The sequence below is a fragment of the Lathyrus oleraceus genome, chromosome 6 (genome assembly GCF_024323335.1).
Source record: "Lathyrus oleraceus cultivar Zhongwan6 chromosome 6, CAAS_Psat_ZW6_1.0, whole genome shotgun sequence".
In the NCBI taxonomy this organism is placed as follows: Eukaryota; Viridiplantae; Streptophyta; class Magnoliopsida; order Fabales; family Fabaceae; genus Lathyrus; species Lathyrus oleraceus.
Genome location: NC_066584.1, coordinates 14,556,974 through 14,580,201, shown reverse-complemented (window position 1 = coordinate 14,580,201; position 23,228 = coordinate 14,556,974). Strand labels below are relative to the sequence as shown.

General features: G+C 34.2%; 1 protein-coding gene and 1 non-coding gene across 2 annotated transcripts; both read right to left on the bottom strand.

Annotated features, from left to right (window-relative positions):
• Positions 1–4,096: 4,096 nt before the first annotated feature.
• On the bottom strand, positions 4,097–6,815 carry LOC127098262 (exocyst complex component EXO70I). Its single transcript, XM_051036798.1, has 2 exons — positions 5,991–6,815; positions 4,097–5,636 (listed from the first exon to the last, which is right to left on the bottom strand). Exons 1-2 carry the CDS (start codon positions 6,810–6,812, stop codon positions 4,359–4,361), a joined length of 2,100 nt encoding a protein of 699 aa, XP_050892755.1. The 5' UTR covers positions 6,813–6,815; the 3' UTR covers positions 4,097–4,358.
• A 14,550-nt stretch (positions 6,816–21,365) lies between these two features.
• LOC127099796 (small nucleolar RNA R71) lies at positions 21,366–21,472 on the bottom strand. Its single transcript, XR_007794265.1, has one exon. It is a non-coding gene; the product is annotated as a small nucleolar RNA R71 (small nucleolar RNA).
• Between the last annotated feature and the right edge of the window lie 1,756 nt (positions 21,473–23,228).

Here is a 23,228-nt window from a genome sequence, read left to right as displayed (position 1 = left end):
GGTGGTGATGATTTCTTTTTGTTCTAATATTTTCTCGGGAACAAAATGTCTTCCTCCTCCGTTGTGTCCAAATACGCTGGTGACTTTGTGTCTAGTTACTTCTATGAAGAATAAATCCCATCTTTTTCGATCTAGAGTGAGTGTTTTTTCTTTAGAGGTTGAGGATTAAGTCATCTTGGAGATATGCTCGTTGTCCGAGAGTGTGACCGCATTTATATCCTTTAAACCTCCTTCACCGTACCTCTACTTTTACTTATCTTTCATCAAAGATATGGGAGTTATATTTCCTGTTTCCCTTTTTTCCACAGAGATCTTAGGAGTTCTTAATGTCGCACCATCCCAACTGTTTCCCAATATATGAGGCTATATCAGAGCCTTCAAGATGGTTTGCGAGGATCTGGACATTACTCCGACCCGGGGGGCGATCTTTTCTCCTTTTTCATCACTAAACCATTAAAAGGTAGTTGGGTGTCCCGAGTAGTCAACCAACAAGAGGCCTTTCACCTCTTACTCCAATCATTATTAGTATTGGAAGGAAAAGTTTGTCCAGGTGAGGGGGCGAGACGATTCCCCCGAGAGGTTGTGATCTGATGGCACCCCATCTTTCCTCTGTCATGCGCATATGATCCAACAATAATCACGAGGTACAACTCGATGTTCCTTTCCCTCTAGGAGAAAAAGATTGTTTGCTTCTTGGGACAATTAGATGTTATGAACTTCCAGGAAGTAATTAATCTTTGGTTCGGGTGGCAATCATTTCACCTCCTATATTTGGCCTTTGAACCTTAGTATTTGTTTCAGGTAGAACAACCTTCGTTGATGGAATCTTCATGCATTGTTCTTTCATGCTTGTTCCAAGATTTATCCTCTTCATGTATTTAGACACTTCTCCACACACTACCATTCCATTAAGCATATTCCTTTCAAATTGAATCAAGTCTCCTAACTTGGAGTTTAGAGAGTAAATTTCATTTTCCACACTTGTGATGGTTAAGGCAAGCTTCTTTATTTCCTCCTGAAGCACTCTTATGGGTTTCTTCTGATTATCTATTGTTAAGCACGATTCTTCCTATTTAGAGAATAAGAGCCTATATGATGTGTCAAGATCTTCTTCAAATAGGTCTTTAGTACTGGATTCACCATTAGACTCACATCGATCAGAATAAGCCATCACAATGTTGGCAGTTTCTTCCTCACTTTCAGAATCAGACCAAGTGACAGAATTTCCCTTTTCTATTTCTTTATAAAGGTATGAAATTCTGTTTTAATGTGTCCAAAACATTCACACTCAAAGCATTGATTACCCTTGTCACCATTGAGTTTGTCTTCACTCCTGCCTTTGATCTGGGGACTGATGTCAGACCTTTTTTCTTGGACATTTGTCTTCCACTTTCTGTTCAGATATTTCAAGGAATTGTTGAACTTTTTACTAAAAAGAGTTATTTCAGCTAACAAGTTCTCTTCTTTATCGACTTGACTCTCTTTAGTATTGGAAACAAATGCTACATTTGTTCTTCTTTTCTAACCTTTCATTGATGTACATCTCAAAGGTTTGCAGGGAACCAATGATTTCATCGACCTTAATGCTACTAAAGTCCTGAGCTTCTCCAATAACAATCACTTTCATCTTAAATCTCTTAGCTAATGATCTGAAAAAATTTCTGGTCATATTTTCTTCAAACATCTTTTCTCCAAAGGCAAAGGAAGTGTTTGTAACATCACACAATCTAATGTGGAATTCACAGATAGATTCATCTCATTCATCCTAAAGATCTCAAACTTAGTTGCAATGAGTTACGGCCTTGACATACGAACTTTTGAGGTGCCTTCATTGAGAATCTCTCATGCTTCTTTAGTTATTAAATATCTGTTGATCAATCTGAACATGTTCTTATCCACATAATTGAAGATACCATTCAAAGCTTTGGAGTTTCCAAGAGCTTCCTCATCTTCAACATTAGTCAATTCAGCTTCTGGTTTTAAGTTAGTAGTTCCATATTGAGAAGTGATCACTGGATGTTTCCATCCTTTTATTACAATTTTACATGCTTTTTTTCCCATGGATTTGAGAAAGACCACCATCATAACCTTCTAATAATCATAATCAGTGTCATCCAAAATAGGTGGTTTGTTGATCGATCCTCCATTTTGAATTGTCTCCATTTGAACATAACTTATCTTCCCTTGAGCTCACCTAACAGGCTAGGTGTCTGCTCTGATGCCAATTGAAATTATGTTCCTCAAAGGATAGATGTCGAACACAATGTCTTAGATAACTAGTTCGACTTCTTATACTAGAATCTATACAATTAACACAGTTTACATAGTACAAAATGATGGAGTAGAAAAGCAATAAAGAATACAAGAATTGGTAACCCAGTTCGATGCAACAACACCTACGTCTAAAGGGTTGGTTTCCAACCCAAGAAAGAAAATCCACTATTAGTACAATTAGTCTTACAAGCAATAATAAAATTCTATGTTTTTCAATGCCTCTTCCTAACACTACCCAATGACTTTATATTCAGGACTCTTCTTAAATATGAGAAACTCTCTCACTTTCTCTCAATTACTAAATCCTAGTGATTGGTGTTTTACCCAATTATCGATGTCGAATATTACAACTCAACTAGAAAAACCTTCTATGTCAAGTTACTGAAACATAAAGGTGTACATAAAAATGTTGAATTTACAACTCAATTAGACAAGCCTACAACTATGTCAAGTTACTGAAACATAGTATGTTGTACATAAAATAATAAGGACTCTTGTAAACCCTAACACTCTAAAATCTTCAACGTGAATGTTTGTTTTACAATGTAGGTTTGAGCTCCTTATATAGCATAATAACTCTAGACTTTTCTCCTTGGATATTAGCTTTAATTTCGTCCAGAATCAATGCAGAATCTGTTGGATATTATGTTTCATAAATCTCTCCAACAAGATATGGTTTGTTTTGATTTAAATTCAAATTTAATTTTTCATTCAGATCTGAATCAATCTCCGTCAAGTTATCAAACAAATCACCTAATCATATTGCTAAGTCCGAATTAACAATAAAATCTGATCCAATATTTGATCATAAATTCTTTCAAAACGCATCAGTAATGACCTATTGTACAAGACCCAGATGTCGTACTAACATGATGTGACATCGCATCTGATATATGTTCCTTATGCACCTTCATACAAATTAAGCAAGCTAGATTAATCTTGAACACTTCTTCATATTGTTGTTTTTCTAAAATGCAGTCATCCAAAAAGAACAACACAATCAAGATTCATCAATAGTCACTTTTAGAGACTAGTTAGATTCCTCCATCGAAGGACCTGATTCCTCCATCGGTGGACCTAATTCCTCTACCTCACTTTTCACTTCCTCCACTGCAACCTCACCATTCTCCTCCTCACACTTTGGTTCCACCCATCTCACGATCTCCAACAACTCCAAACTTAGTTCGGTGCACGTAACATGACAAACTCATGTTGAATATTTCCAATTTGCTGCAACAACAAAAACACTAGTGCCCCCACAAGAAGAAAACTAAAAGAAGATTCCAACTAAGATAACAACCCAACTAAAAGTGTTGCAATGCAGCCACTACAGAGCTATCCACGAGTATGTTCTAGTCAAAGCCAATTCACAACCATGAAGAGCTCAAGAGTTTCTAGGGAGGCATTGCACTCCTCATTGTAACAATCGTTCACCTCCGCATTGAAATTGAATACATAACCAATGACCATTTGAAAAATTGAAACCGAATACATAACAGAAACTCAACAAGACCTCAAATATTATTAACTTGAAAACTTGAACTTCAGAAAAATTAAAAATTTGAACATATAGAACAAAAAATGACCAATGGAAGAGAGACAATGTTGAGTATACTTGGATAGACGATGGTTGGTGGAAGAACGAACTAACAAAGGCACACGACGGGAAGAAGGCAGTGGCAATGGCAGTTGTCGAAGGACGAGCATTTACCTCGTCCATCTGCGGTGGGGTGGTGACCAGTGGAAAAGACGAGAGAGATAGACTAAACTGAATCAAAGAGAAATTGGGAGAGCTTTCAAAAATGGAGGAACGGAGGAATTGAGTTTGAGAGAGAAAGAATCACATAGAATCTGAGAATGTAGTACTTTTACATCTTAGTGGTTTTTTTGTGTGAACTTCTATGTTTAACAAATGTATCAACTTTGGTTCATTTTACTTCAATAAATAAAGCACAATAGTAAGTACATACATGATACATACATTAACAAACATAAAACTAATTGCATCTAAAGATGCATGAATCCGCGCTTGTTTGGAAAGACACTAAATTCGATCAAACTCACCGTGTTTCCAAACATGCACTTCATCTAGACCGTCTGATATCAGTTTCCAACGAACCAGAGTTACGACCACCATTCAAATTCCAATCAATGTTAGAACCAAAAGCTTTTCCAAGCAATCCTTGCATCCTTTGAGGACTAGGATAAGCTTTCCTTTGCAAAAATCCGGAATAAGACTCCAAAAACTCAGCATAAATTGGCACTACAAGTTTCACAGTTGCATCCCTCATTTGTTCCCTCAAATCAACATCAGGTATACTATAGAAACTCCTATGCCTCTCACAAATCTCACTCAAACACTTGAAAAATGTCTCAATCTTTTCATTCACCAACCTTCCACTTCTTTTTTCCTCTAAATTAATATCATGATCCAAAATCTTCACCAAAACCAACCAAGCTTGCTTCTGATACAAGTAAGCTGATTCTTCTGCCACTGCTTTGTAATTTTCTTTTATATATTTCTCACCCAACAAATCACCAAGTTCTGTGTTCTTTGTTCTCATATACATATACCAATATGTGTTCATCATGAAAATATTCATCAAAATCTTGTCTTTTGAACTCAAACGTTTCGATTCTATGTTTCTTTGAAGTGCTTCCATTACATTGCTAATAGCATACTTCAATAAATCTTCATCCGTTTCGTGTTTCGATGATACCATCAACTCGGTTTTCCATGTTTGTTCTGTTCTTAAAATCTTAGCCATTATTGTTCTGTAATTCTCTGTGGATAAGTACTTAAGATAGTTAACAGCATATCTTACTATTTTTGGAACAGAACCGTCTTGTGGAGGCGGAAGAAACCCGTCGACGTTTCCTTCTATTTGCAACCCGAATTCCCAAAAAACCTTGCTTGATGCATCAATGATTAGCTTCTCTAACTCGCGAAACCTCGCACAGATATCCTCACCGGATTCTCCATCGAAGATTTCGAGTACATGTGGTTTGAGCTTCTCCAATGATTCAAACATGTCTAATAGTTTAAACAGTTTTTGTGGCTCTTTGTTGCTTCGGGCTACGCCTTCTCCAAAACGAAAGAACACGGCCATGATCTTGTCCGATATTTTCACAAAACATTCTGGATGGATTAGCCCGTCGATGATTTCGCCTAGAACGCTTTCGCAAAGTTTCTTTTCTGATAAAAGAACTTTCTTTGTTGCAACTTCAAAATGTTGTGTCCAAAGGGTTATTGATGTTTCTAAGTTTTCCCATTCCATTTCATCAATTCCTTCTGGGGTGTATGTTTTTAGGTAATCAGGGTTTAACTTCATCAATGCTTTTGCAGCCCTTTTATATCTTACCTGTTGAATAATCATCACAATTAAATTAATGTTGTGTAAATAAATAATCACTATACATTCAAGGCAAGTTTTGAAAATCGATCGAAATTGCAAGGCTAATTGATGTTACAATCTTCTTTGTCGTAATGATTAGTGATCTGATACGTATCAATTTGATAAGAATAAGAGAAAACAATTACGAGAGTCTCACAACTCAACTCATATTTGTTTTCCATTGTTTTTTTCAAATTGACACCGATCAGATCATGGTCTCTGTTTATTTTTCAATGGTTAAACTGTAGTTAACCTACGATGCCCGATGCCTGCAAAAACTTGAGTAGTCAACTAGATTATAGATATTCACAAGGGGTTTACCTTAACATAGATGTCAATGCAAATATCTAAGCAATCATTAGCAGCAAGAATGTTTGAAATTCTTGTCAAAACTTCAATTTCCAACTCAGATCCAAGCTCAAAGTTAACCTTGAAATCATCATCACTCTCATCACCAACATGGGACATGTGTGAAAAATCACTCAACTTCCTATGCTTTAACTTAAGCAAAAGAGCCTCAAACTCATCTTGCATATGAAGCAAAGCCTGATCCAACAACCCTTCAAATCTCATTTCATCAACCTCAGTTTCATAAAGTGCTTTAAGAGTTATAAGTGCTTCTCTTAACCTCTGTGTTCTGTATTGATCAGCAGCTTTTGTTCTACTTATAAACTCAACCACTTCTTGAAGCCTCATGATAACCGGCTCAACAACTTGACATATAGAGTTTATAGCTAAATTCAACTGATCAACACAATCCATGTAATCTAGAAGCTTCTGAAGCCTCTTCTGATGTGAGTTTTCTGATGATAGCTTTGAAGAGAGGTTAAGGAGATTGTTTTGAAGCGATTCCGCGAGTTTGAATGTTTCGAGAAGAGCAAGAGCAGGGGAAATGGCTCTGTTGATTCTTGTATCAAGTGCTTTTCTTGACATGGATAAGGATTGTAAAGGATTGATTCTTCTTGACGCTGTCGTGATTGATCCTTGTAAAAGATCAAACCTTGTTTCCATTGTTTCGATGTTTTGTTCCATTTGTTTTGATGATTGAAGAAGTGATTCTAAATCAGAATATGCTGATTCAAGTTTGATAATTGTTGTATCTTGTGAATCATTTGTTTGAGGAAGCATCATCACCAATGCCATTAGTTTTTGTTGAACATGTTAATGTTTAAGTATATATATATATATATATGTATATATATATATATATATATATATATATATATATATATATATATATATATATATATATATATATATATATATATGAGAAGAGTTGTGTTTTTGTTTGTGTTAGTGAGAGACAGAAGAAAACATAGGTCGATGGGATTAAGGATACCAAATGGCATGAAGTTGTGGGATGAAAACAAACGACAACTATGTTTGCTTAGAATATGTAAAGCCGGTGTCTTTATTCCTCATTGGTACACACGATTATAAGATAATCATTTTAATTGTAATATATATACTGAGTGACAATGATGATGTTAAATTATATTCTTAGTTTCTCTCAATTTTTGGTTTATTTTCCGTCCATAAGCCTACTATCTATTTCATTCTCACACAAAATTATATATATATATATATATATATATATATATATATATATATATATATATATATATATATATATATATATATATATATATATATATATATATATATATATATATATATATATATATATATATATATATATAATGTTAACATGTGCCCCAATGACATAAGTTAATGATACATTTATAGAAATATTCTCTTGGAATGCGTGCATTTGATTTCTTAAAATTTAAAATTTTGTTTTATTCCACACAAAATTTTTAAGGGTAATGCTAACTTGTGCCCTAATGGCACAAAACCCACAAATAGAAAATTTATTTTGGAAAAATAAATAAAATTATTAATGATAAGTTTCTAATAAATTCAATATACATTTTTCAAAAATTTATTTTTATATTCATCTCTTAATAGTAGTAACCTTAACTTGTGCCCCGCAGACACAAGTTAGCAAGACCATATATATATATATATATATATATATATATATATATATATATATATATATATATATATATATATATATATATATATATATATATATATAATAGAGACCTTTTGGTATTAATTTTAAACCGGTATTTTTATCTTTTTTTAGATAAAAAGTTATCTTTAATGATTTTTTTTATTATAAAAACTATCAATTCCAAAAATATAAAGGTTAATCAATTACATGAGATCATTCTTAACACTAGAGTTTAGCTACTCATAATTCTATAATTGAATGAATTAAGACAATTCCACATGCAAAAGTATTGAGGAAACTTCATCCTAAAAATCTATTGAATCCTGCCTCCTTAATCCTCTGATGTGTTTTGCAGCCCTCCAAAGTGGATTTTCCTATAAAAAATCTCATCTCTCTATGAAAAGTAGATAAGACTAGATAGGGTGTACTTGCATCATTTTCCTGAGGTGGAAACATATGTATGTTCACTTGAATCTTAAAATTGTGTATGTACACTATCTTGGGTGTATGTACGCGTACATGAATCTTCATCAGAATGTATGCATGCACTAAGGCTTACGTATGTAGGTCTTTTTTGTCGCAAGGATGTATATACATAAACAGCTTTGCTATTCCTACACCATTTTTTACACCAAATACATACACCGTATATACTGTTCACCGTATTTATACGGTGAACAATGTATTTTAAAATAAAATAATATTTTTATGAACAGTACATGAATAGTACGCGTGAACAGTGTCTATGAACAGTGATTTAAAATAGTGAAAAAAGTTGGTTAATTAAATGTAAAAAATTGGTTAATGAAGTGACGAAGTTGGTTAATGAACATCCAGACATTAAAAATAATTTTAAATAGCAATCAAAATTGGTTAATACAAGTTATAAAGTTGGTTAAAAATATTATGAAATTGGTTAATAAATATTTACATAATAAAAAATAATATTAAAAAATAATATTTTTTATTATTTTTTTAAAATAATATATTATTATAATATTCTACTGTTCACCGTACGGATACACAGTAGAATATGGGTGTAGGTGTAGAACTAAGCGTAAGAATAGCATTTTTCGTACATAAATGGGGTGTATGTATGCTTATCAGGACGTACGAATACTCAACAATAGAATTATGACTCTATTTTGGCCTTTTCTTTGACATTTTTGTACCTACAAAATAGCTTCAAACCTCTCTAAAATTGAAGATTAATGTAGAACTTGTTACTTAATTAAATAAAACTTAATACTCAAATTTTAATAAAAAATAATTAACTGATAATAAAAATGATAAATATTAAATGAATTAAAAAATAACTTAATAAAACTCGTTAAAATGATGACTAATCAGAGTTTCAAATTTAACTCGTTGTTTGTCCTCAAGCAACTTTTAAAATAAAAAAAAAAATATTCTCATCTATCAAACTAGTAAGATTTGCATCACTTGATTTCAGAACTCAATCTTTTATGATATTCTCTTGGTGATATTTCGAATTTAGTAGTTTCACCTAGTTAGATGAATATTCCCCATTTCCACTTGATGATATCATCTTGACTGCAATCTCTCTATACACCCTCACAAAGTCTCTCAAATGTTTATGGTTTATACACTCAAAATTCTCAAAATGCATTATTCTACCATATGTTTGACTAAATTTTCTACATATATCAATATGCAATGACACATACACTTTCAAAGGTCTTTATAGGCTGTAATGAGGATAGGGTTTCAGGTGGGATATTTTTGAAAAATAGACAAAAACATAGAGTTAGTTAGACTATTCTTATAAATTATATCTATTACTTTTTCGGGGATACTCAATATATTTTTTTTAGTACCACATTTTTAATATACCTTTGTTTCTAACAACTAAATTTCTTCAGTTTGTTCACTATTTTTTTCAAAAAATTTCTTTTGTGAATTAGGAATAATTTGATTTCCTTATATTTTTTAATTTATCAATTAATATTTGATTTTCATATTGACTTTCCGATTTCTTCCATGACTCAATTTCTTATACGACACCCCAATCTTAGTGGTTGTTATTCCACACAAAAAAAACTTTAATCAAACTAAATCTCTAAGAATTAATCTTCCTAACTCTAAGTAGGGTATGATTATTATTTAGGTCATAAGTTCGTAATAAAGGTTGTTACACAAACAAAGGGAATCATACTCAAATGGATTATGTAAAGGATTAAATGTAAAACTTGTTTGATTAAAAGGTTTAGGGCTAAATGAAATAATTTGTCTCAGTGTATGTAAACATAACTAATGAAATCAGTTAAGAATGTACACAAATTCTAAATAAGTAATACATAACTTAATACACTCAAAACATGAATATAGTGTTTGACTTCCATTGCTCATTGTGTTAGACATGATATAAACAACCTAAATAGCTCATTAAGTTTAACGTGACTTCAAACTCATTTTCACTGAACCTATTCAACTGTTAGTATAGCTCAATAATATTATATTATAATTTTTTGGAACATGTTGACAAATTAATAACAAACTTCTATGTTTGCCACACATATGGATATAAAATAGTTACCTCTTTTGATATCTGGATTGTCATCATTTTACTAGGAATTATCAATTATGCAAAATAAATTAATTACTTACAATTGGTTATGGATTATGATAGAATTAAAATAGAAAATATCACCTAAAAATGAAAAGAAATAAAACTTAAATAAATTAGCAACTAAAACATAACTAAAAATACTAATAACCATAATGGTTGAGGTCATAAATCTGCATGAAGTTGATTGTTTGATCATCTGGTGTACTAAATGTCGAGAAATTTAAATTACACTTTTGAGGATGAGCAGGAGAAAAACCATAATATGTCAGTGGAGGTTATGGTGGAGGAATTCTTTCCAATTGGATGAGATAATCAACACCTGAATATTTGCAATGGTTGGGGAAATAAGTAGGAGGCTCGTCAGAAACATGGCCCTGGTACCTTGGGTAGTTTCTCAAGTGTTAACCTCGTAAGCAAGGTATCAGTCTGCATGTTGAAACTGGTGTGGAAATATTGTATGAATCAAAACTCACACATATTTTTCACGTGCTCATTAGAATCTTCATTCGATAAGTAATAACGAGGAAAGGTAGAGTCTGGCTCAGAATAAGATTTTGGTACTGATTAGGTTGACTCTTATGGGTGTTCTTGATTAACCTAAGGTTGTAGTTGTTTCAGCTCCACTGGTTTTGCAGTTCCTCTTCTTGGCTCGTCATACACCTTGTCCAACTGACGTTAGTATACCTCTTTGGATGCTTCAAAGGTCCTCCAAAAATATCATTCACTCCCGCGTACTTGTAAAGATCTCTTGGGATTACAAACGCAGGTAGGGTCATCAACACCATTGTACTTTTTGCAAGTACAATATGTACTAAGATGAAATAGTTCGATTACCTTTTAAAAATTGAAAGAATCTTGCATCAAACCAATCATTTGTGTTATCTTGCAAGTTATTCTATTTCCTTAAAGTTACTTAGACATAAATCCAACTATAATTGACAAAGGGTGAAAAATCGTCAATTATAGTATGATCTGCTATGTTTTTTTGTGGTATTTTACAAGTGCTGACATTAATAATTTTTTTTGCAACTTTTATCCTTTAGGGGTGCAAGGCCCGCATGTCCATCTCACCCTCATTTTTTTGCATGATGGGCAGAGTTTTAGCCCCACTCATCCTAATATGCTCTGTCTGTTTTCCACCCTTAGAATTGACTGTTTAATTATTCATTTCAATATATCAAATTACCATTGACTAATTTTTTTCTTTCTATTTGAGAACACACACACACACACACACACACACACACACACACACACAAACACACACACACACACACACAAAAACACACACACACACTATGATTATAAGAGTATTTTCGTATTTTAAGTTATTTTATTGTAAAAGATTAGTCCTTTAAGTTTTTTTTTTGCTACAACTAAGTCATTTAAGTTACCTAACATCTACACCATTGCCCTTTTTTATTGATTCCATTTGAAAAATGATTATGTGACACTAACGTTGTTGATGTGTCAGTTAACGTTGCTGACATGGAATGAAATAGTCAATCCAAAATTGTGTCTCCCCAATAAATTTATGACACATAGCTTTTGAAGGGAGAGAAAAAAAATTAGAAAAGTTTGATTTTTCACCATTGTTCGGTTATTCTTCTCTCTCATTGTTCGATTCTTCTTCTCCCTCACTGTTCTTCCATGATGGCTTTCATGGTGGCTTGCAGGTGGTATGTTAGCAATAGTTATTACAAGAGCATGTTCCATATTTAAACCATAACCTTATAATAGTCATAGCAAGTGTAAATCCATAACTTTATACTTAAGCCAGACTTAGCATGTTCAAATATGAAGATCATAATTTGTAATACATATGAAAGAAGACCAAATGATTAAGCGGGAGATGTAACCTTCTTCTCAGTTTCCAACTTCTCACAAACGTTCTTTGTTGTGCGTTGTAGATTTCTAAATGCATGATTTTTGTTCCAAAATGATGCAAACTTATATTTGACTCTACCTGAAATAAAGAAATATAAAGAGCAAAACAAATCATCTGATAAAGACCATCTTTTGTGCCAAAACAAGGTGACTATTTTCAATATAATGTGATTCTCAGTATAGTAAGATGTCAGTCATAATGAAAGCATGGGCGTCAACAATAATGAAGGAAAATCCGCATGGACCAAATGTAATTGTCATATATCTATTACCACGCCCATGAAATGGGAACCAAACCCATGAAAAATTTAGGGTTTAATATGATTGAGTTTATTTATGAAAGAATATGAACAAGCAAAATTGCAAGTAAAAGTTCCCCAGACGAAACTGACAGTGAAATGTTTAAACATATTACGAACCATCAGAACTTCCCAAAGGAGGGACACCATGTCCACCATCACCCATACGAAGAATAATTGTTATAGAAAGGTTAGTAAATGCATGTTGACTTCTTTGAATTTTAATAAAAAGCATAATAGTTGCATCAGATGTAAGTTGTATGGTAACTGAAATATGAAGTTGGGTGAGGAAGGAGAGAAAAACAACAAAAGTTGTACCTCATCTATATCTTCAAATGGAATAACCATCTGCCAAATCATCACTGTTGAGATATGCTATCAAAAGTGTTTTTGTTTTATTTGAGTAATTTTTATTGTGACATACTAAGTATGGTTTAAGTATAAAGTTATGGATTTACACTTGCAATGACTATTGTAACGACTATTGTTCAAATATGACTATTATAAAGTTATGGTTTAAATATAGAACATGCTCTTGTAATTACTATTTGTAGCATACCACATGCAAGCCATTATGGAAGCCACCATGGAAGAACAATGAGAGAGAAGAATAATAATACAATGGTAAAAACTCATAATTTTCCAACTTTTTTCTCTCTTCAAAATCTACGTGTCACATTTTATTGGGGAGACACAATTCTGAGTTGACTATTTCATTATATGTCGGCAACGTTAACTGACTCATCAGCTACATTAGTGCCACATAATCATTTTTGGAACGGAATCGTTAAAAAAAGACAACAGGGATGTAGACTTTAGATAACTTAAAGGACTTACTTGCAAAAAAACTTAAAGAACCAATTTGTTACAATAAAATAACTTAAAGGACCTTTGGTGTAATTTTGTCTAAATATTAATAGAGGAGGACGAGAGGGGGAGAGAGTATATTTTTAGTAGAAAATAAAATGTATCTTTGTGTTTTAAATGATTTATACTATAGACAAAAAGTTGTTTTTATAATTTAGTAAGAGACACATATTTTAATTTTTGTCAAGTCCTTAATTATGATTTTTGTATTATCTCGTAAATACTTTTTAAATTAAACCCAAAATAATTAGAGTTATGATGTCCAATCTTTTATTTTTAGCATATAAATCCACCCTTTAATTCGTATTTAATGAATGAAATAATTATTCTCTCATTTTAATGAGTTCATAATTGTACTAGAGTTTTAGAGCATGATATAATGACAAATTGGCCGAAAATTAATAAATACAATATGTGGAGTGTTGGAAACGCTAAGGATGTGAATGTGTGGAATGATATTTGGATTGCTCAGAACGTTCGCATATCTGACCTTCAAATTGATATCCTCATGCACATGTAAGATACTAAAGTTGCTGATACGAAGATGTTGGTTGGAATTGGGAGGATCTGAATAATTGGCTTACAGTGGATATGCTCTAATGAATTGGTGCAGTTATACTTCCTTCTTTTGATGCATGTCCAAATGTGAGGATTGGAGTTGGGAACGGTGGAAAAGATTTCAGTGTTGGAACTATGTACAATCTTCTTGATGATTGTAGAGGAAGAATAAGCAACATTCCATGGAAATAAATTTGGAAAATTCAGGCAACAGAACGAATTCAATTCTTTGTTTGGATTCTTCAACATGATAGATTACCCACTAATAGTAGGAAGCACCGCATGGGACTTGGAAGTGAAATGTGTTCCTTTTGTAATAATATTGAAGAAGACGCACTCCATATTCATCGGGATTGCCCGTGTGCAGTTGCGCTTTTGATGGAAGTTGTGAACACTAACAATCATTTTAGTTTTTTTGCAGGTTACTTGAAGGATTGGATTTACTATAACATGAATGATAAGTTGGGGTGGAACACTGAGAAAGATTGAACGGTCTTTTGGGCTACTTCATGCCATGGTATTTGGATGTGGCACAATAAGGAGACTCATGATGGATGTTTTAATTGACCACCATGCATGTTAAGTCATATCAATAGATTAGTTCAAGATTATGAGCATGCAAAACTTGATGCAAATATCAGCTTGAAGCCCCATAGAAGCTTAAGTTACATAGAGTGGGGAGTTCCTCCGGTGGGTTGGGTCAAACTAAACACAAATGGAGCAAGAGATAAACATGGCAATACATGTTGTGGTCGGATCATTAGAGGGAGCGAAGGAGAGAGACTTCAAGGTTTCTCTAAATATGTTGGCATGAGTAGTGTTTACATAGTTGAGATTTGGGGTGTCTTGGAAGGCTTAAAGCTAGTATTGGCAATGGATTTTGGGAACATTATTTTGGAGGTGGATTCTCAGTAAGTGGTCAATGACATTACTACGGGTGTTTAAAGTAGTAACATGGGAAGACATTTGATCTCGAGAATAAGAACTTTAATGCATTAAAATAGAGAGATCAAGATTCCTCACATCTACAGGAAAGTCAATATGTTAGTGATTTAGAAGAGTGTCATTAGTTTCTTAATCACATTATTGTTAGTGATTTATGTTAGTGATTTAGAAGAGTGTCATTAGTTTCTTAATCACATTGCAGTCGAACTATTCGTGCATTTTAGAAGAGTGTCATTAGTTTCTTAATCACATTATTGTTAGTGATTTATTTGGCAATGCTATTCCCCGTTTAATTATTTTGTAGTTTCTTTTCTTATGGGTGTTAGTCCTCCTTTCTATAAAAAAAAACAAGACTAAAACAAGGTGTCTTTCTTTCATAGTTTTGGACGAAAAATCACTAAAAGCCCAATCTTTTTACCGTTTAAAAATACTCTTTCTATTTTCTTATAAGTTGCTCTGAAAAATAGTTGTATTAAAATATAAGTCATTTTACAATATCAAGAAATTATTAATATTATTTTTCCTATTATATTCTTAAATATTTATTATATTATCTTCTTTTAACTCTTTAAAATTATCTTCTCCATACTATAAATGAAAGACAATTTTATAAAATCATTCATTATTTTTATTTTCCATACAACAATTATTAGATTTTTTAATATGCGTGAAAAAGAAAAAATGACTTATAAAAAAACGAATGGAGTATAAAGTACTTGAGTTGAAATTTTAAATTAAACTAAAACACTTCCAATGCAATTTGACCTAATATTTCATTCTCTTCTTTACTTTTTTTTACTCAAATCACTTTCTTGCTAGCTGAAAACTTATTACTCTGCCTATCTTCTAGTAGGTCCACACTAGTTTTATAGGATAAAAAAAATGAGGAAATGAAGAATACGAAAAAATTGAAATACATAGTTTTGGTAGCGTGTTGATGCTAAACATGTGGTTTGTCCAATAACTTACTTTTTCCATTTCATTAAAAAATGTATATAATATTTGTTAATTTGATGAGGCTGATCTAACTAATCTAGAGATATAAAACAAAATTTAAATTAAAAAATTAAGAAAGATTAAAAATGCATTAAATTTAATTAATTTTTACTATTTTGAAGTGGAACCAAAAATTGGTGGTATACTGACGAAGTCTACTATGGAAGGTAAGGTCTCTGGCATAGTGGTGAAGGTCTCTAATTGACAGAGAAAGAGAGATTTGCAAGGTTAATACTCTAACTCTCAAGTAAGTGAAGTTAGAGAGGAGGAATTTGCAAGTGTGTAATGAGTAAGGCCGCCTTTGAGGGTGTACAAGGCAACCTACAACACAAGGTCTTACACTTTTTCATGATTAATATATGGGAAAAGGGCATCCATATGCATATTCCATAATCAATTTACGGTTAAATAGGGCCTCTTAAAAAATTCATGACTAAATTGAAGCTAACTTCAAGTTCTTACATAGGGCCTCTCAAAAGTTTGAGACGAATTTGATAATGAGTTGTATATGAATGATGTTAGAACTGACCCCGATAAATGTGGTGCCTTGTGCGAGGGACCATATGATGGATTCCAATAATTAAGATAAGGGTGGTGATTGTCTTCCGCACGGGGTTACCTAGCAAGAATTCTCCCTAAATCCTTGTTATCGGGTACGAAGCGAGGATTGTTGTGGGATTATAGAGACTGACCTCACGGGAGTTATGTTATAAAGTGTCATGACTGTTGGAAAAGTCTCATGGCTAGAGGAGAGGCCAATGACAAGTTAAGTGGGAGTTGGTGGCCTTGGGTAAACATGCATTAAATGATTGTCTTGTCACTAAAACTTCACTATGGGAAGGATCTCAATGTGGACCTAGGCATCTAGAGTATGTGTGTGATTTCCTTAGAGTTTCTGAGTGTACTCGAGTGTTGTTATAGAACTGAGGTCAGGTTTGGACCATTGATTGTACCTTCCGATATTTCTTTTATTCTTGATCGTAGATCCTGATGTGGCCAATTGCCTATATTATTTGAGGGGGCAAGGTTAGTAGTTCCTTTCACTTTCTTTGCTTTAGGGTGTTAACCTCTTTGTCTTACTCACTATATCATCTTCTTGCAAACTTTTGTGTTTTACGACTCTCTATTATAAAGTATCTTCTGATGTTAGGGGTTCTGCCTTTTCATTCTTCTAAATATTAAAAGACACTAAGGTAACAACTTTTTTTTGTAACTTTAATTGTTCTATTTTTGCCTTTTAGGTATGAATGCTATGATAAACCCTCATGTCCAAATAAAAAACCCAGTGAGTGATGATAAACCTTGTGATGCAACATCTCGAACTAGGGTAAAAGTGATATATCTGGTAGGTTTAGAAGTGTTGTTCGATAAGGTTAGGAATCTGGTAGTAATTTTTGTAGAAAATATAAGGCTTACCGTTCTTAGAAGTCCAAGAGTAGATATTCTCGAAGTGAGAGGCCCCTTAGGGGTTAAGAATCTATAGATTGATACTAATGCATGAGGTAAAGATGCACTCATCGAAATTGACATCAAGGGGGTTTTCTGGTGGTTTTGCCGATGGTTTTCTTTCTCGGTCTTGGTCTTGTTAAACCCTGAATATGTAGATAACTTCAGGAGTGAATAGAAGGCTAAAACCTATATTAAGGAACATTGGCATACTCTCGGTTGTGACCCTAATGTTAATGAAGTAAGGTGGTGGATAGAATCTCATTCATGTGCCCGTACTCATGGTTATTACTTTCTATTTGTTGGCAACAGTGCATAAATAGTGTGAAGGGGCCATCAAAGTGGTGAGATTCCTAAGGACATAGACTAACTTCTTTGGGTAGATCAATAAATATTGGAGACAACCTCCATTGTTTCCAATGAGAAGAGCTTGCAAAATACCTATTCTCATTGATAAGTGGAAAAATTACGTAAAATACAGACATTTATTACTTATTTTATAAGTAATCAATGAAAAACCATTGGTTAATCAATAAAAAGTGATAAAACACTTGTTTGGGAATTTTAACTGCATAGTGACTAGAAACAGATAAAAAGGACTAAGGAATCACCAAAGCAATACAAAAGGCCTTGCCAAATCATTTTTCCAACAAGAAAGGCTCACTACCACGAGAACATAGACACACTTAATGAGCAAAGGCGACAAAGAATACTTCACGGCCAAGCAACCTCAAGGTTAAGCAACTAACCTCACTAAGCCAAGAACAAAGGCACACTTAGCAAGAAAAGGTGGTTCATAACTTCAGTGCTAAGTTACTTCAAGGTGAAGGGAGGATTTGTGCGTTAGGCAGGGATGGGAAGCACACTTAGTGAGCTAAGGTGAAAAGTTAAGTTGCAAGTAAGCTGACAATGCTTAGCAGTGAAGAAAGTAGACAAATTAAGTGTAAATAGGCGGTGGACTTAGAGAGCATACTTGTGTGGAAACATGTTTTGCAGGGTATTCAAGACAAGTGATCAAAGCCAAAGATAACTATCATACTTTGCGTTTTTCAATGTGCTTTTGATGATAAAAACTTGATAATGACAACTAAAAAGAGTACTTGATAATGTAAAGTGGTTAAGGATGCAAGCAACCAAGTTAGGGTTTGATGATCACTGCATACATCCTTTGATGATGGTACTTAACTTGATTAAATCTCTTCAAGTAAGATTAAAGTAAGTGTTTATACAATTGGTTTACTTGACAAGACATGAAGCTTCAAAGTTTGAAAGAGAGGAAATGTAAAATATCGCTCGCCCTGTCGCGTTTGAGTGAACCATAATTTGTAAAATCATAAAGGGATTATTCATAAAGTTATACCGCTAAATCACACACACACACACACCATGTCCCCCCTACACACAAACACGCACGCGCGCACACACATACACACTAAAACGAGTTTTAAATCCCCAATTTGTTAAGAAAATATCCATAAAAATGTTTTGGAGACATATATCAGTTGAATTAGGAACTGTTAAAATGATTTTGGACAAAATTTGTATTGCCCAATCGATTGACACTCTTAACCAATTGATTAGGTTAGTGCAAAAGATGTTCTTAAATGTTTAGGACAACATCTTAATGAATGCAAACACCTTTGGATATTTCCTTTCCTTTTTTTAACTTTTATAATCGATTATTTTTAGGGCATCCCACCGATTAGAACAAAGTGGCAATCAATTGACTTATCTATTTTGTATTCTGAAAGGGTATTATTGAAAATTCACCAAATAATGTTCTTATCTTGGTTGAATAATTTATCCATAAGGGATTGTTTATTTGGGTTTTAATCTAAACTTGTTAAAAGCATTGGTTTTGGGATTTAGATTCTAAGTCGTTGTTTCGGTTTGTAAGATCAGCCTGGTTAAATGCTTGTTTTGGTTAAAGATAAGTTCGTTATAAAATCTCAGTGGTTCATGGTCAGTGATCACACTGAATCACACCGTGTTTTTGACTCGGATTTCACATGTTTATTAGGTCTTTATTATCATTTTGCTTTTGTTATGCTCTCTTTTATGTTGTTTTCAGATATTTAGCTCTTTCTGGACCCTTTTAGAAGAAACGGAGCAAAAAGACCAAAAATTAGGGTTTTTTGAAAAATATTGTACACATGGCGTTTCACATGGCGGACGCTATAGGAGAAACCATGACTCATCAGCCCTCAACCAGGAGGTAACCACCACGTTCCCATGAGCTTTCCCATTTCCACACATGGCGAGCGCCATGAAGGGGTGGCGGGCGCCACCTTTGCAATTCACGTTCCCACTAAGGAGAAGGCGAAGGGTATCATGGTCTTTACAAACTGCTGAAATCCTCTATAAATAGGTCGTTCCATTTCATTTCCAAATCATCCAACTTAGTTTACAACACTAAGACTATATTTATCATCTGTAAAGCGGTAATCCGTCACATCAAGGGGTTATCGCACCTTAGTGAGATTGAGTTGGAGCAATTCGATTTGTTGTTGTCTTTATCTTCAAAGTCGAAGGTTTATTTTCCTTGTACCAGATTTAAAGTCCTCGTTCGGAGCATGTTCTTATTTAATCGTTTTTATTTATTTTACTTGTCACGCTTTACTTTATTTAATTTCTGTCCACGCTTTACTTTATTTAATTTCTGTCCACGCTTTACTTTATTTAATTTCTGTCCACGCTTTACTTTATTTAATTTCTGTCCACGCTTTACTCATTCTTTACGCCTTACATTCTAAAACAACTTTTCATCATGATCAATATCATTGTGTTTGTTTGTATTGCCATGTCTGGCTAAATCTTTCAAAGGTTAGAATCTAATGATCACGGTTAAAGAGATGTTTCACATATTGAATCTGTAGAAATGCTTTAAAGGTTGTTTTGATTTTTAACTTGAGTTTTCTGAAACAACCTTGGTTAGTTTTAACTATTTAAGGAGTGCGAAAGCACCCTGGCTTAGTTAACTAGGAATTTTTATCACTTTAAGGAAAAACGATTTTTGAAACTGTTTTCGGACGCGTTGATAGATTTAAAATCAGGAAACTCCTTGGGTAAACTTTCCAAATCAAAATCACTTTTCAACTAAGTTTACGAGTCTTATTTCTTAAAAATAAGTTTACTACTTTAGCGTTCTGCGCACCTTTTATAAGTGACAATAAAAGGCCTTAATTTAAGGGTAAACTCGGTTCTGAATACGCGAAAGCGACAGTTCCTGTTAAATGGATTCTTTTCAAGAGTAGAAAATATTGCCCCATAAGTAGTTCTATTTAGACAATTGAAACATTGTTTAACTGACTTGAAATACATTCAAACCTGTCTTTATCTGCACTGTATTTATTTTCTTTATTTACTGTTATTTTGCAACATTAATATCTCTTTTATACCGTCTTAGATAAACATCGTAACGATAGTAATCGATAGATTGACGATTTGGTCTCTGTGGGATCGATATTCTTTTATATTACTCTGATGCGATTCGTGCACTTGCGAACACAGCGATCAAGTTTTTGGCGCCGTTGTCGGGGACCAACTTCGTCAAATTTTGTACCCTGTTGTTACACCGTCTAGACTAAGGCATTATTAGCCGGTAAATGCGAAGAACCCGTAGTACCGGAAATTTAGTAGATCCTTTAGCGGAACCCGAACGTTACACTCGTACACGCCTCTTACTCATCCGAATTAAGAAAGTTATGGCCGAGAATCGCGACCGGAGACCTCTTAAGGAATTTGCCCAACCCTCTGACGAGGAACCTAGTTCTAGTATAGTAAACCCCCTTATCCCTGCCAACAATTTCGAACTAAAACCATCTTTACTGTAATTAGTGCAGCAGAACCAATTCGCGGGTCTCGCTACTGAGAACCCAAATCAACATTTAAAAGTCTTTATCCAACTGCCCGACACCTTTAAATCCAACGGTGCTTCACCTGATGTGATCCGTTTGAGATTATTTCCTTTCTCCCTCAGGGATAAAGCACGTTCATGGTTGGATTCACTTCCAGCTAATTCAATAACTACTTGGGAAGACCTTAGGAGGGTATTCCTTGCTAGACATTTTCCCCCCAGTAAGACCGTTGTTCTTCGAAACCAAATAACTAGATTTACTCAAAACCAAGGAGAATCACTTTTTGAAGCTTGGGAGAGATATAAAGAGCCGTTAAGAGTCTGCCCACACCATGGCCTAGAACAATGGCTGATCGTTCATACTTTCTACAATAGACTCCATTATAACACAAAGATGAGCATCGACGCTGACGCAGGTGGCGCGCTGATGAACAAACCTTACCCTGAAGCTTGTGACCTAATTGAGGATATGGCCCAAAACCATTACCAATGGGGAACTGAACGAGCATCAATAGAGAAAAAGGAGACCCAGGGTGGAATACATGAGATAAGCTCTATGGACATGATGCAGGCGAAAATGGACGCTTTAGCCCTTAAGGTCGAACATATGTCTACAAACACTAACACCGCAGCGGTAGTCCACACAGAGTGTGAACTCTGTGGATCTAAAGGACACAAATCGGCAGAGTGTAACCTTTTAAATGACCTGAACACCGGCCAAGTGAATTACGCCCAAGGTAACCCATTTTCAAACACTTACAACCCTGGATGGAAGAATCACCCGAATTTTTCCTATAAAAACCAGAACCCTATCCAAAATTATGCACCTAAGAGACCACAAGGTTATCAAGCCCCAAAATCAAATCAACCTATGCAAGTTATGCCCCAGAAGCCTAACCTTGAGAAGATCATGGAGAGCTTTATATCAGGCCAGACTCAGCAAAATAAAGAATTCCTAAACCATAACATTCACGTAAACGAACTGATAACGCAATTAGGGACCAAGGTTGATCAAATAATCACTCACAACAAGATGCTTGAAACCCAGATCTCACAGGTAGCACAAAACCAAGCCCCACAAACTACACCCGGAGGACAATTCCCTGGACAACCCCAACTCAACCCTCGAGGGCAAGCTAACGTTATCTCATTACGAAGTGGGACCGCTTACGAAGGGCCTCATAACCCAGCAATGAGCGAGTCCAAAACTTTTAAAGAAAATATACCTACCAACCAAGAAGAGGAACCGGTGGAACCCGAAAAACAAGCCGACCAAGAAGGAGAGTCCAAGGGTAAAACTTACAAACCACCACCCCCGTACAAACCACCAATCCCATATCCGCAAAGACTTAAACAAACCAAAATCAATAACCAATACCAAAAATTTATAAAAGTAATAGAGAAGCTTCATGTAGAGATGCCTTTTACCGAAGCCATCACCCAAATTCCATCTTACGCCAAATTTCTCAAAGACATCTTAACCAACAAGCGTAGGCTTGACGATTCCAAACCCTTGGAGTGCAACTTTATTTTCGAGAATAAACTTGCTAAGAAGGAGAAAGACCCTGGTAGTTTTTTTATACCTTGCATTCTAGGGAGTCATGTGATCGACAAAGCTTTCCTAGACTTAGGCGCTAGTGTGAGTTTAATGCCCTTAGCTGTGTGTAAAAGGTTAAACTTAGGAGAATTACAACCAACTAAGATGTCCCTCCAATTAGCCGATAGGTCTGTCAAGTATCCTGTAGGCATTTTAGAAGACATCCCAGTTAGGATCGGTCAACTTTATATCCCAACAGACTTTATGGTCATGGATATCAAGGAAGACGACAGCCGGAGCTATAATAGATGTTAAAAGAGGAAAATTAACTTTCGAAATAGGGGATGAGAAGATAGAGTTTATTCTTTCAAAGTTCCTGATGGCACCAATCATAGGAGACGCATGTTACGCGATTGATATCATAGATGAATGCATAAAGGAATTTGATCAAGAAAAACCTATGATCGAACCATTTTCAAACCCTAATGAAAAGGATGACGAGCTAGAGGAAACTAACAAATGCTTGGATATTACTCCATACCTTTTACCAAATTCTCA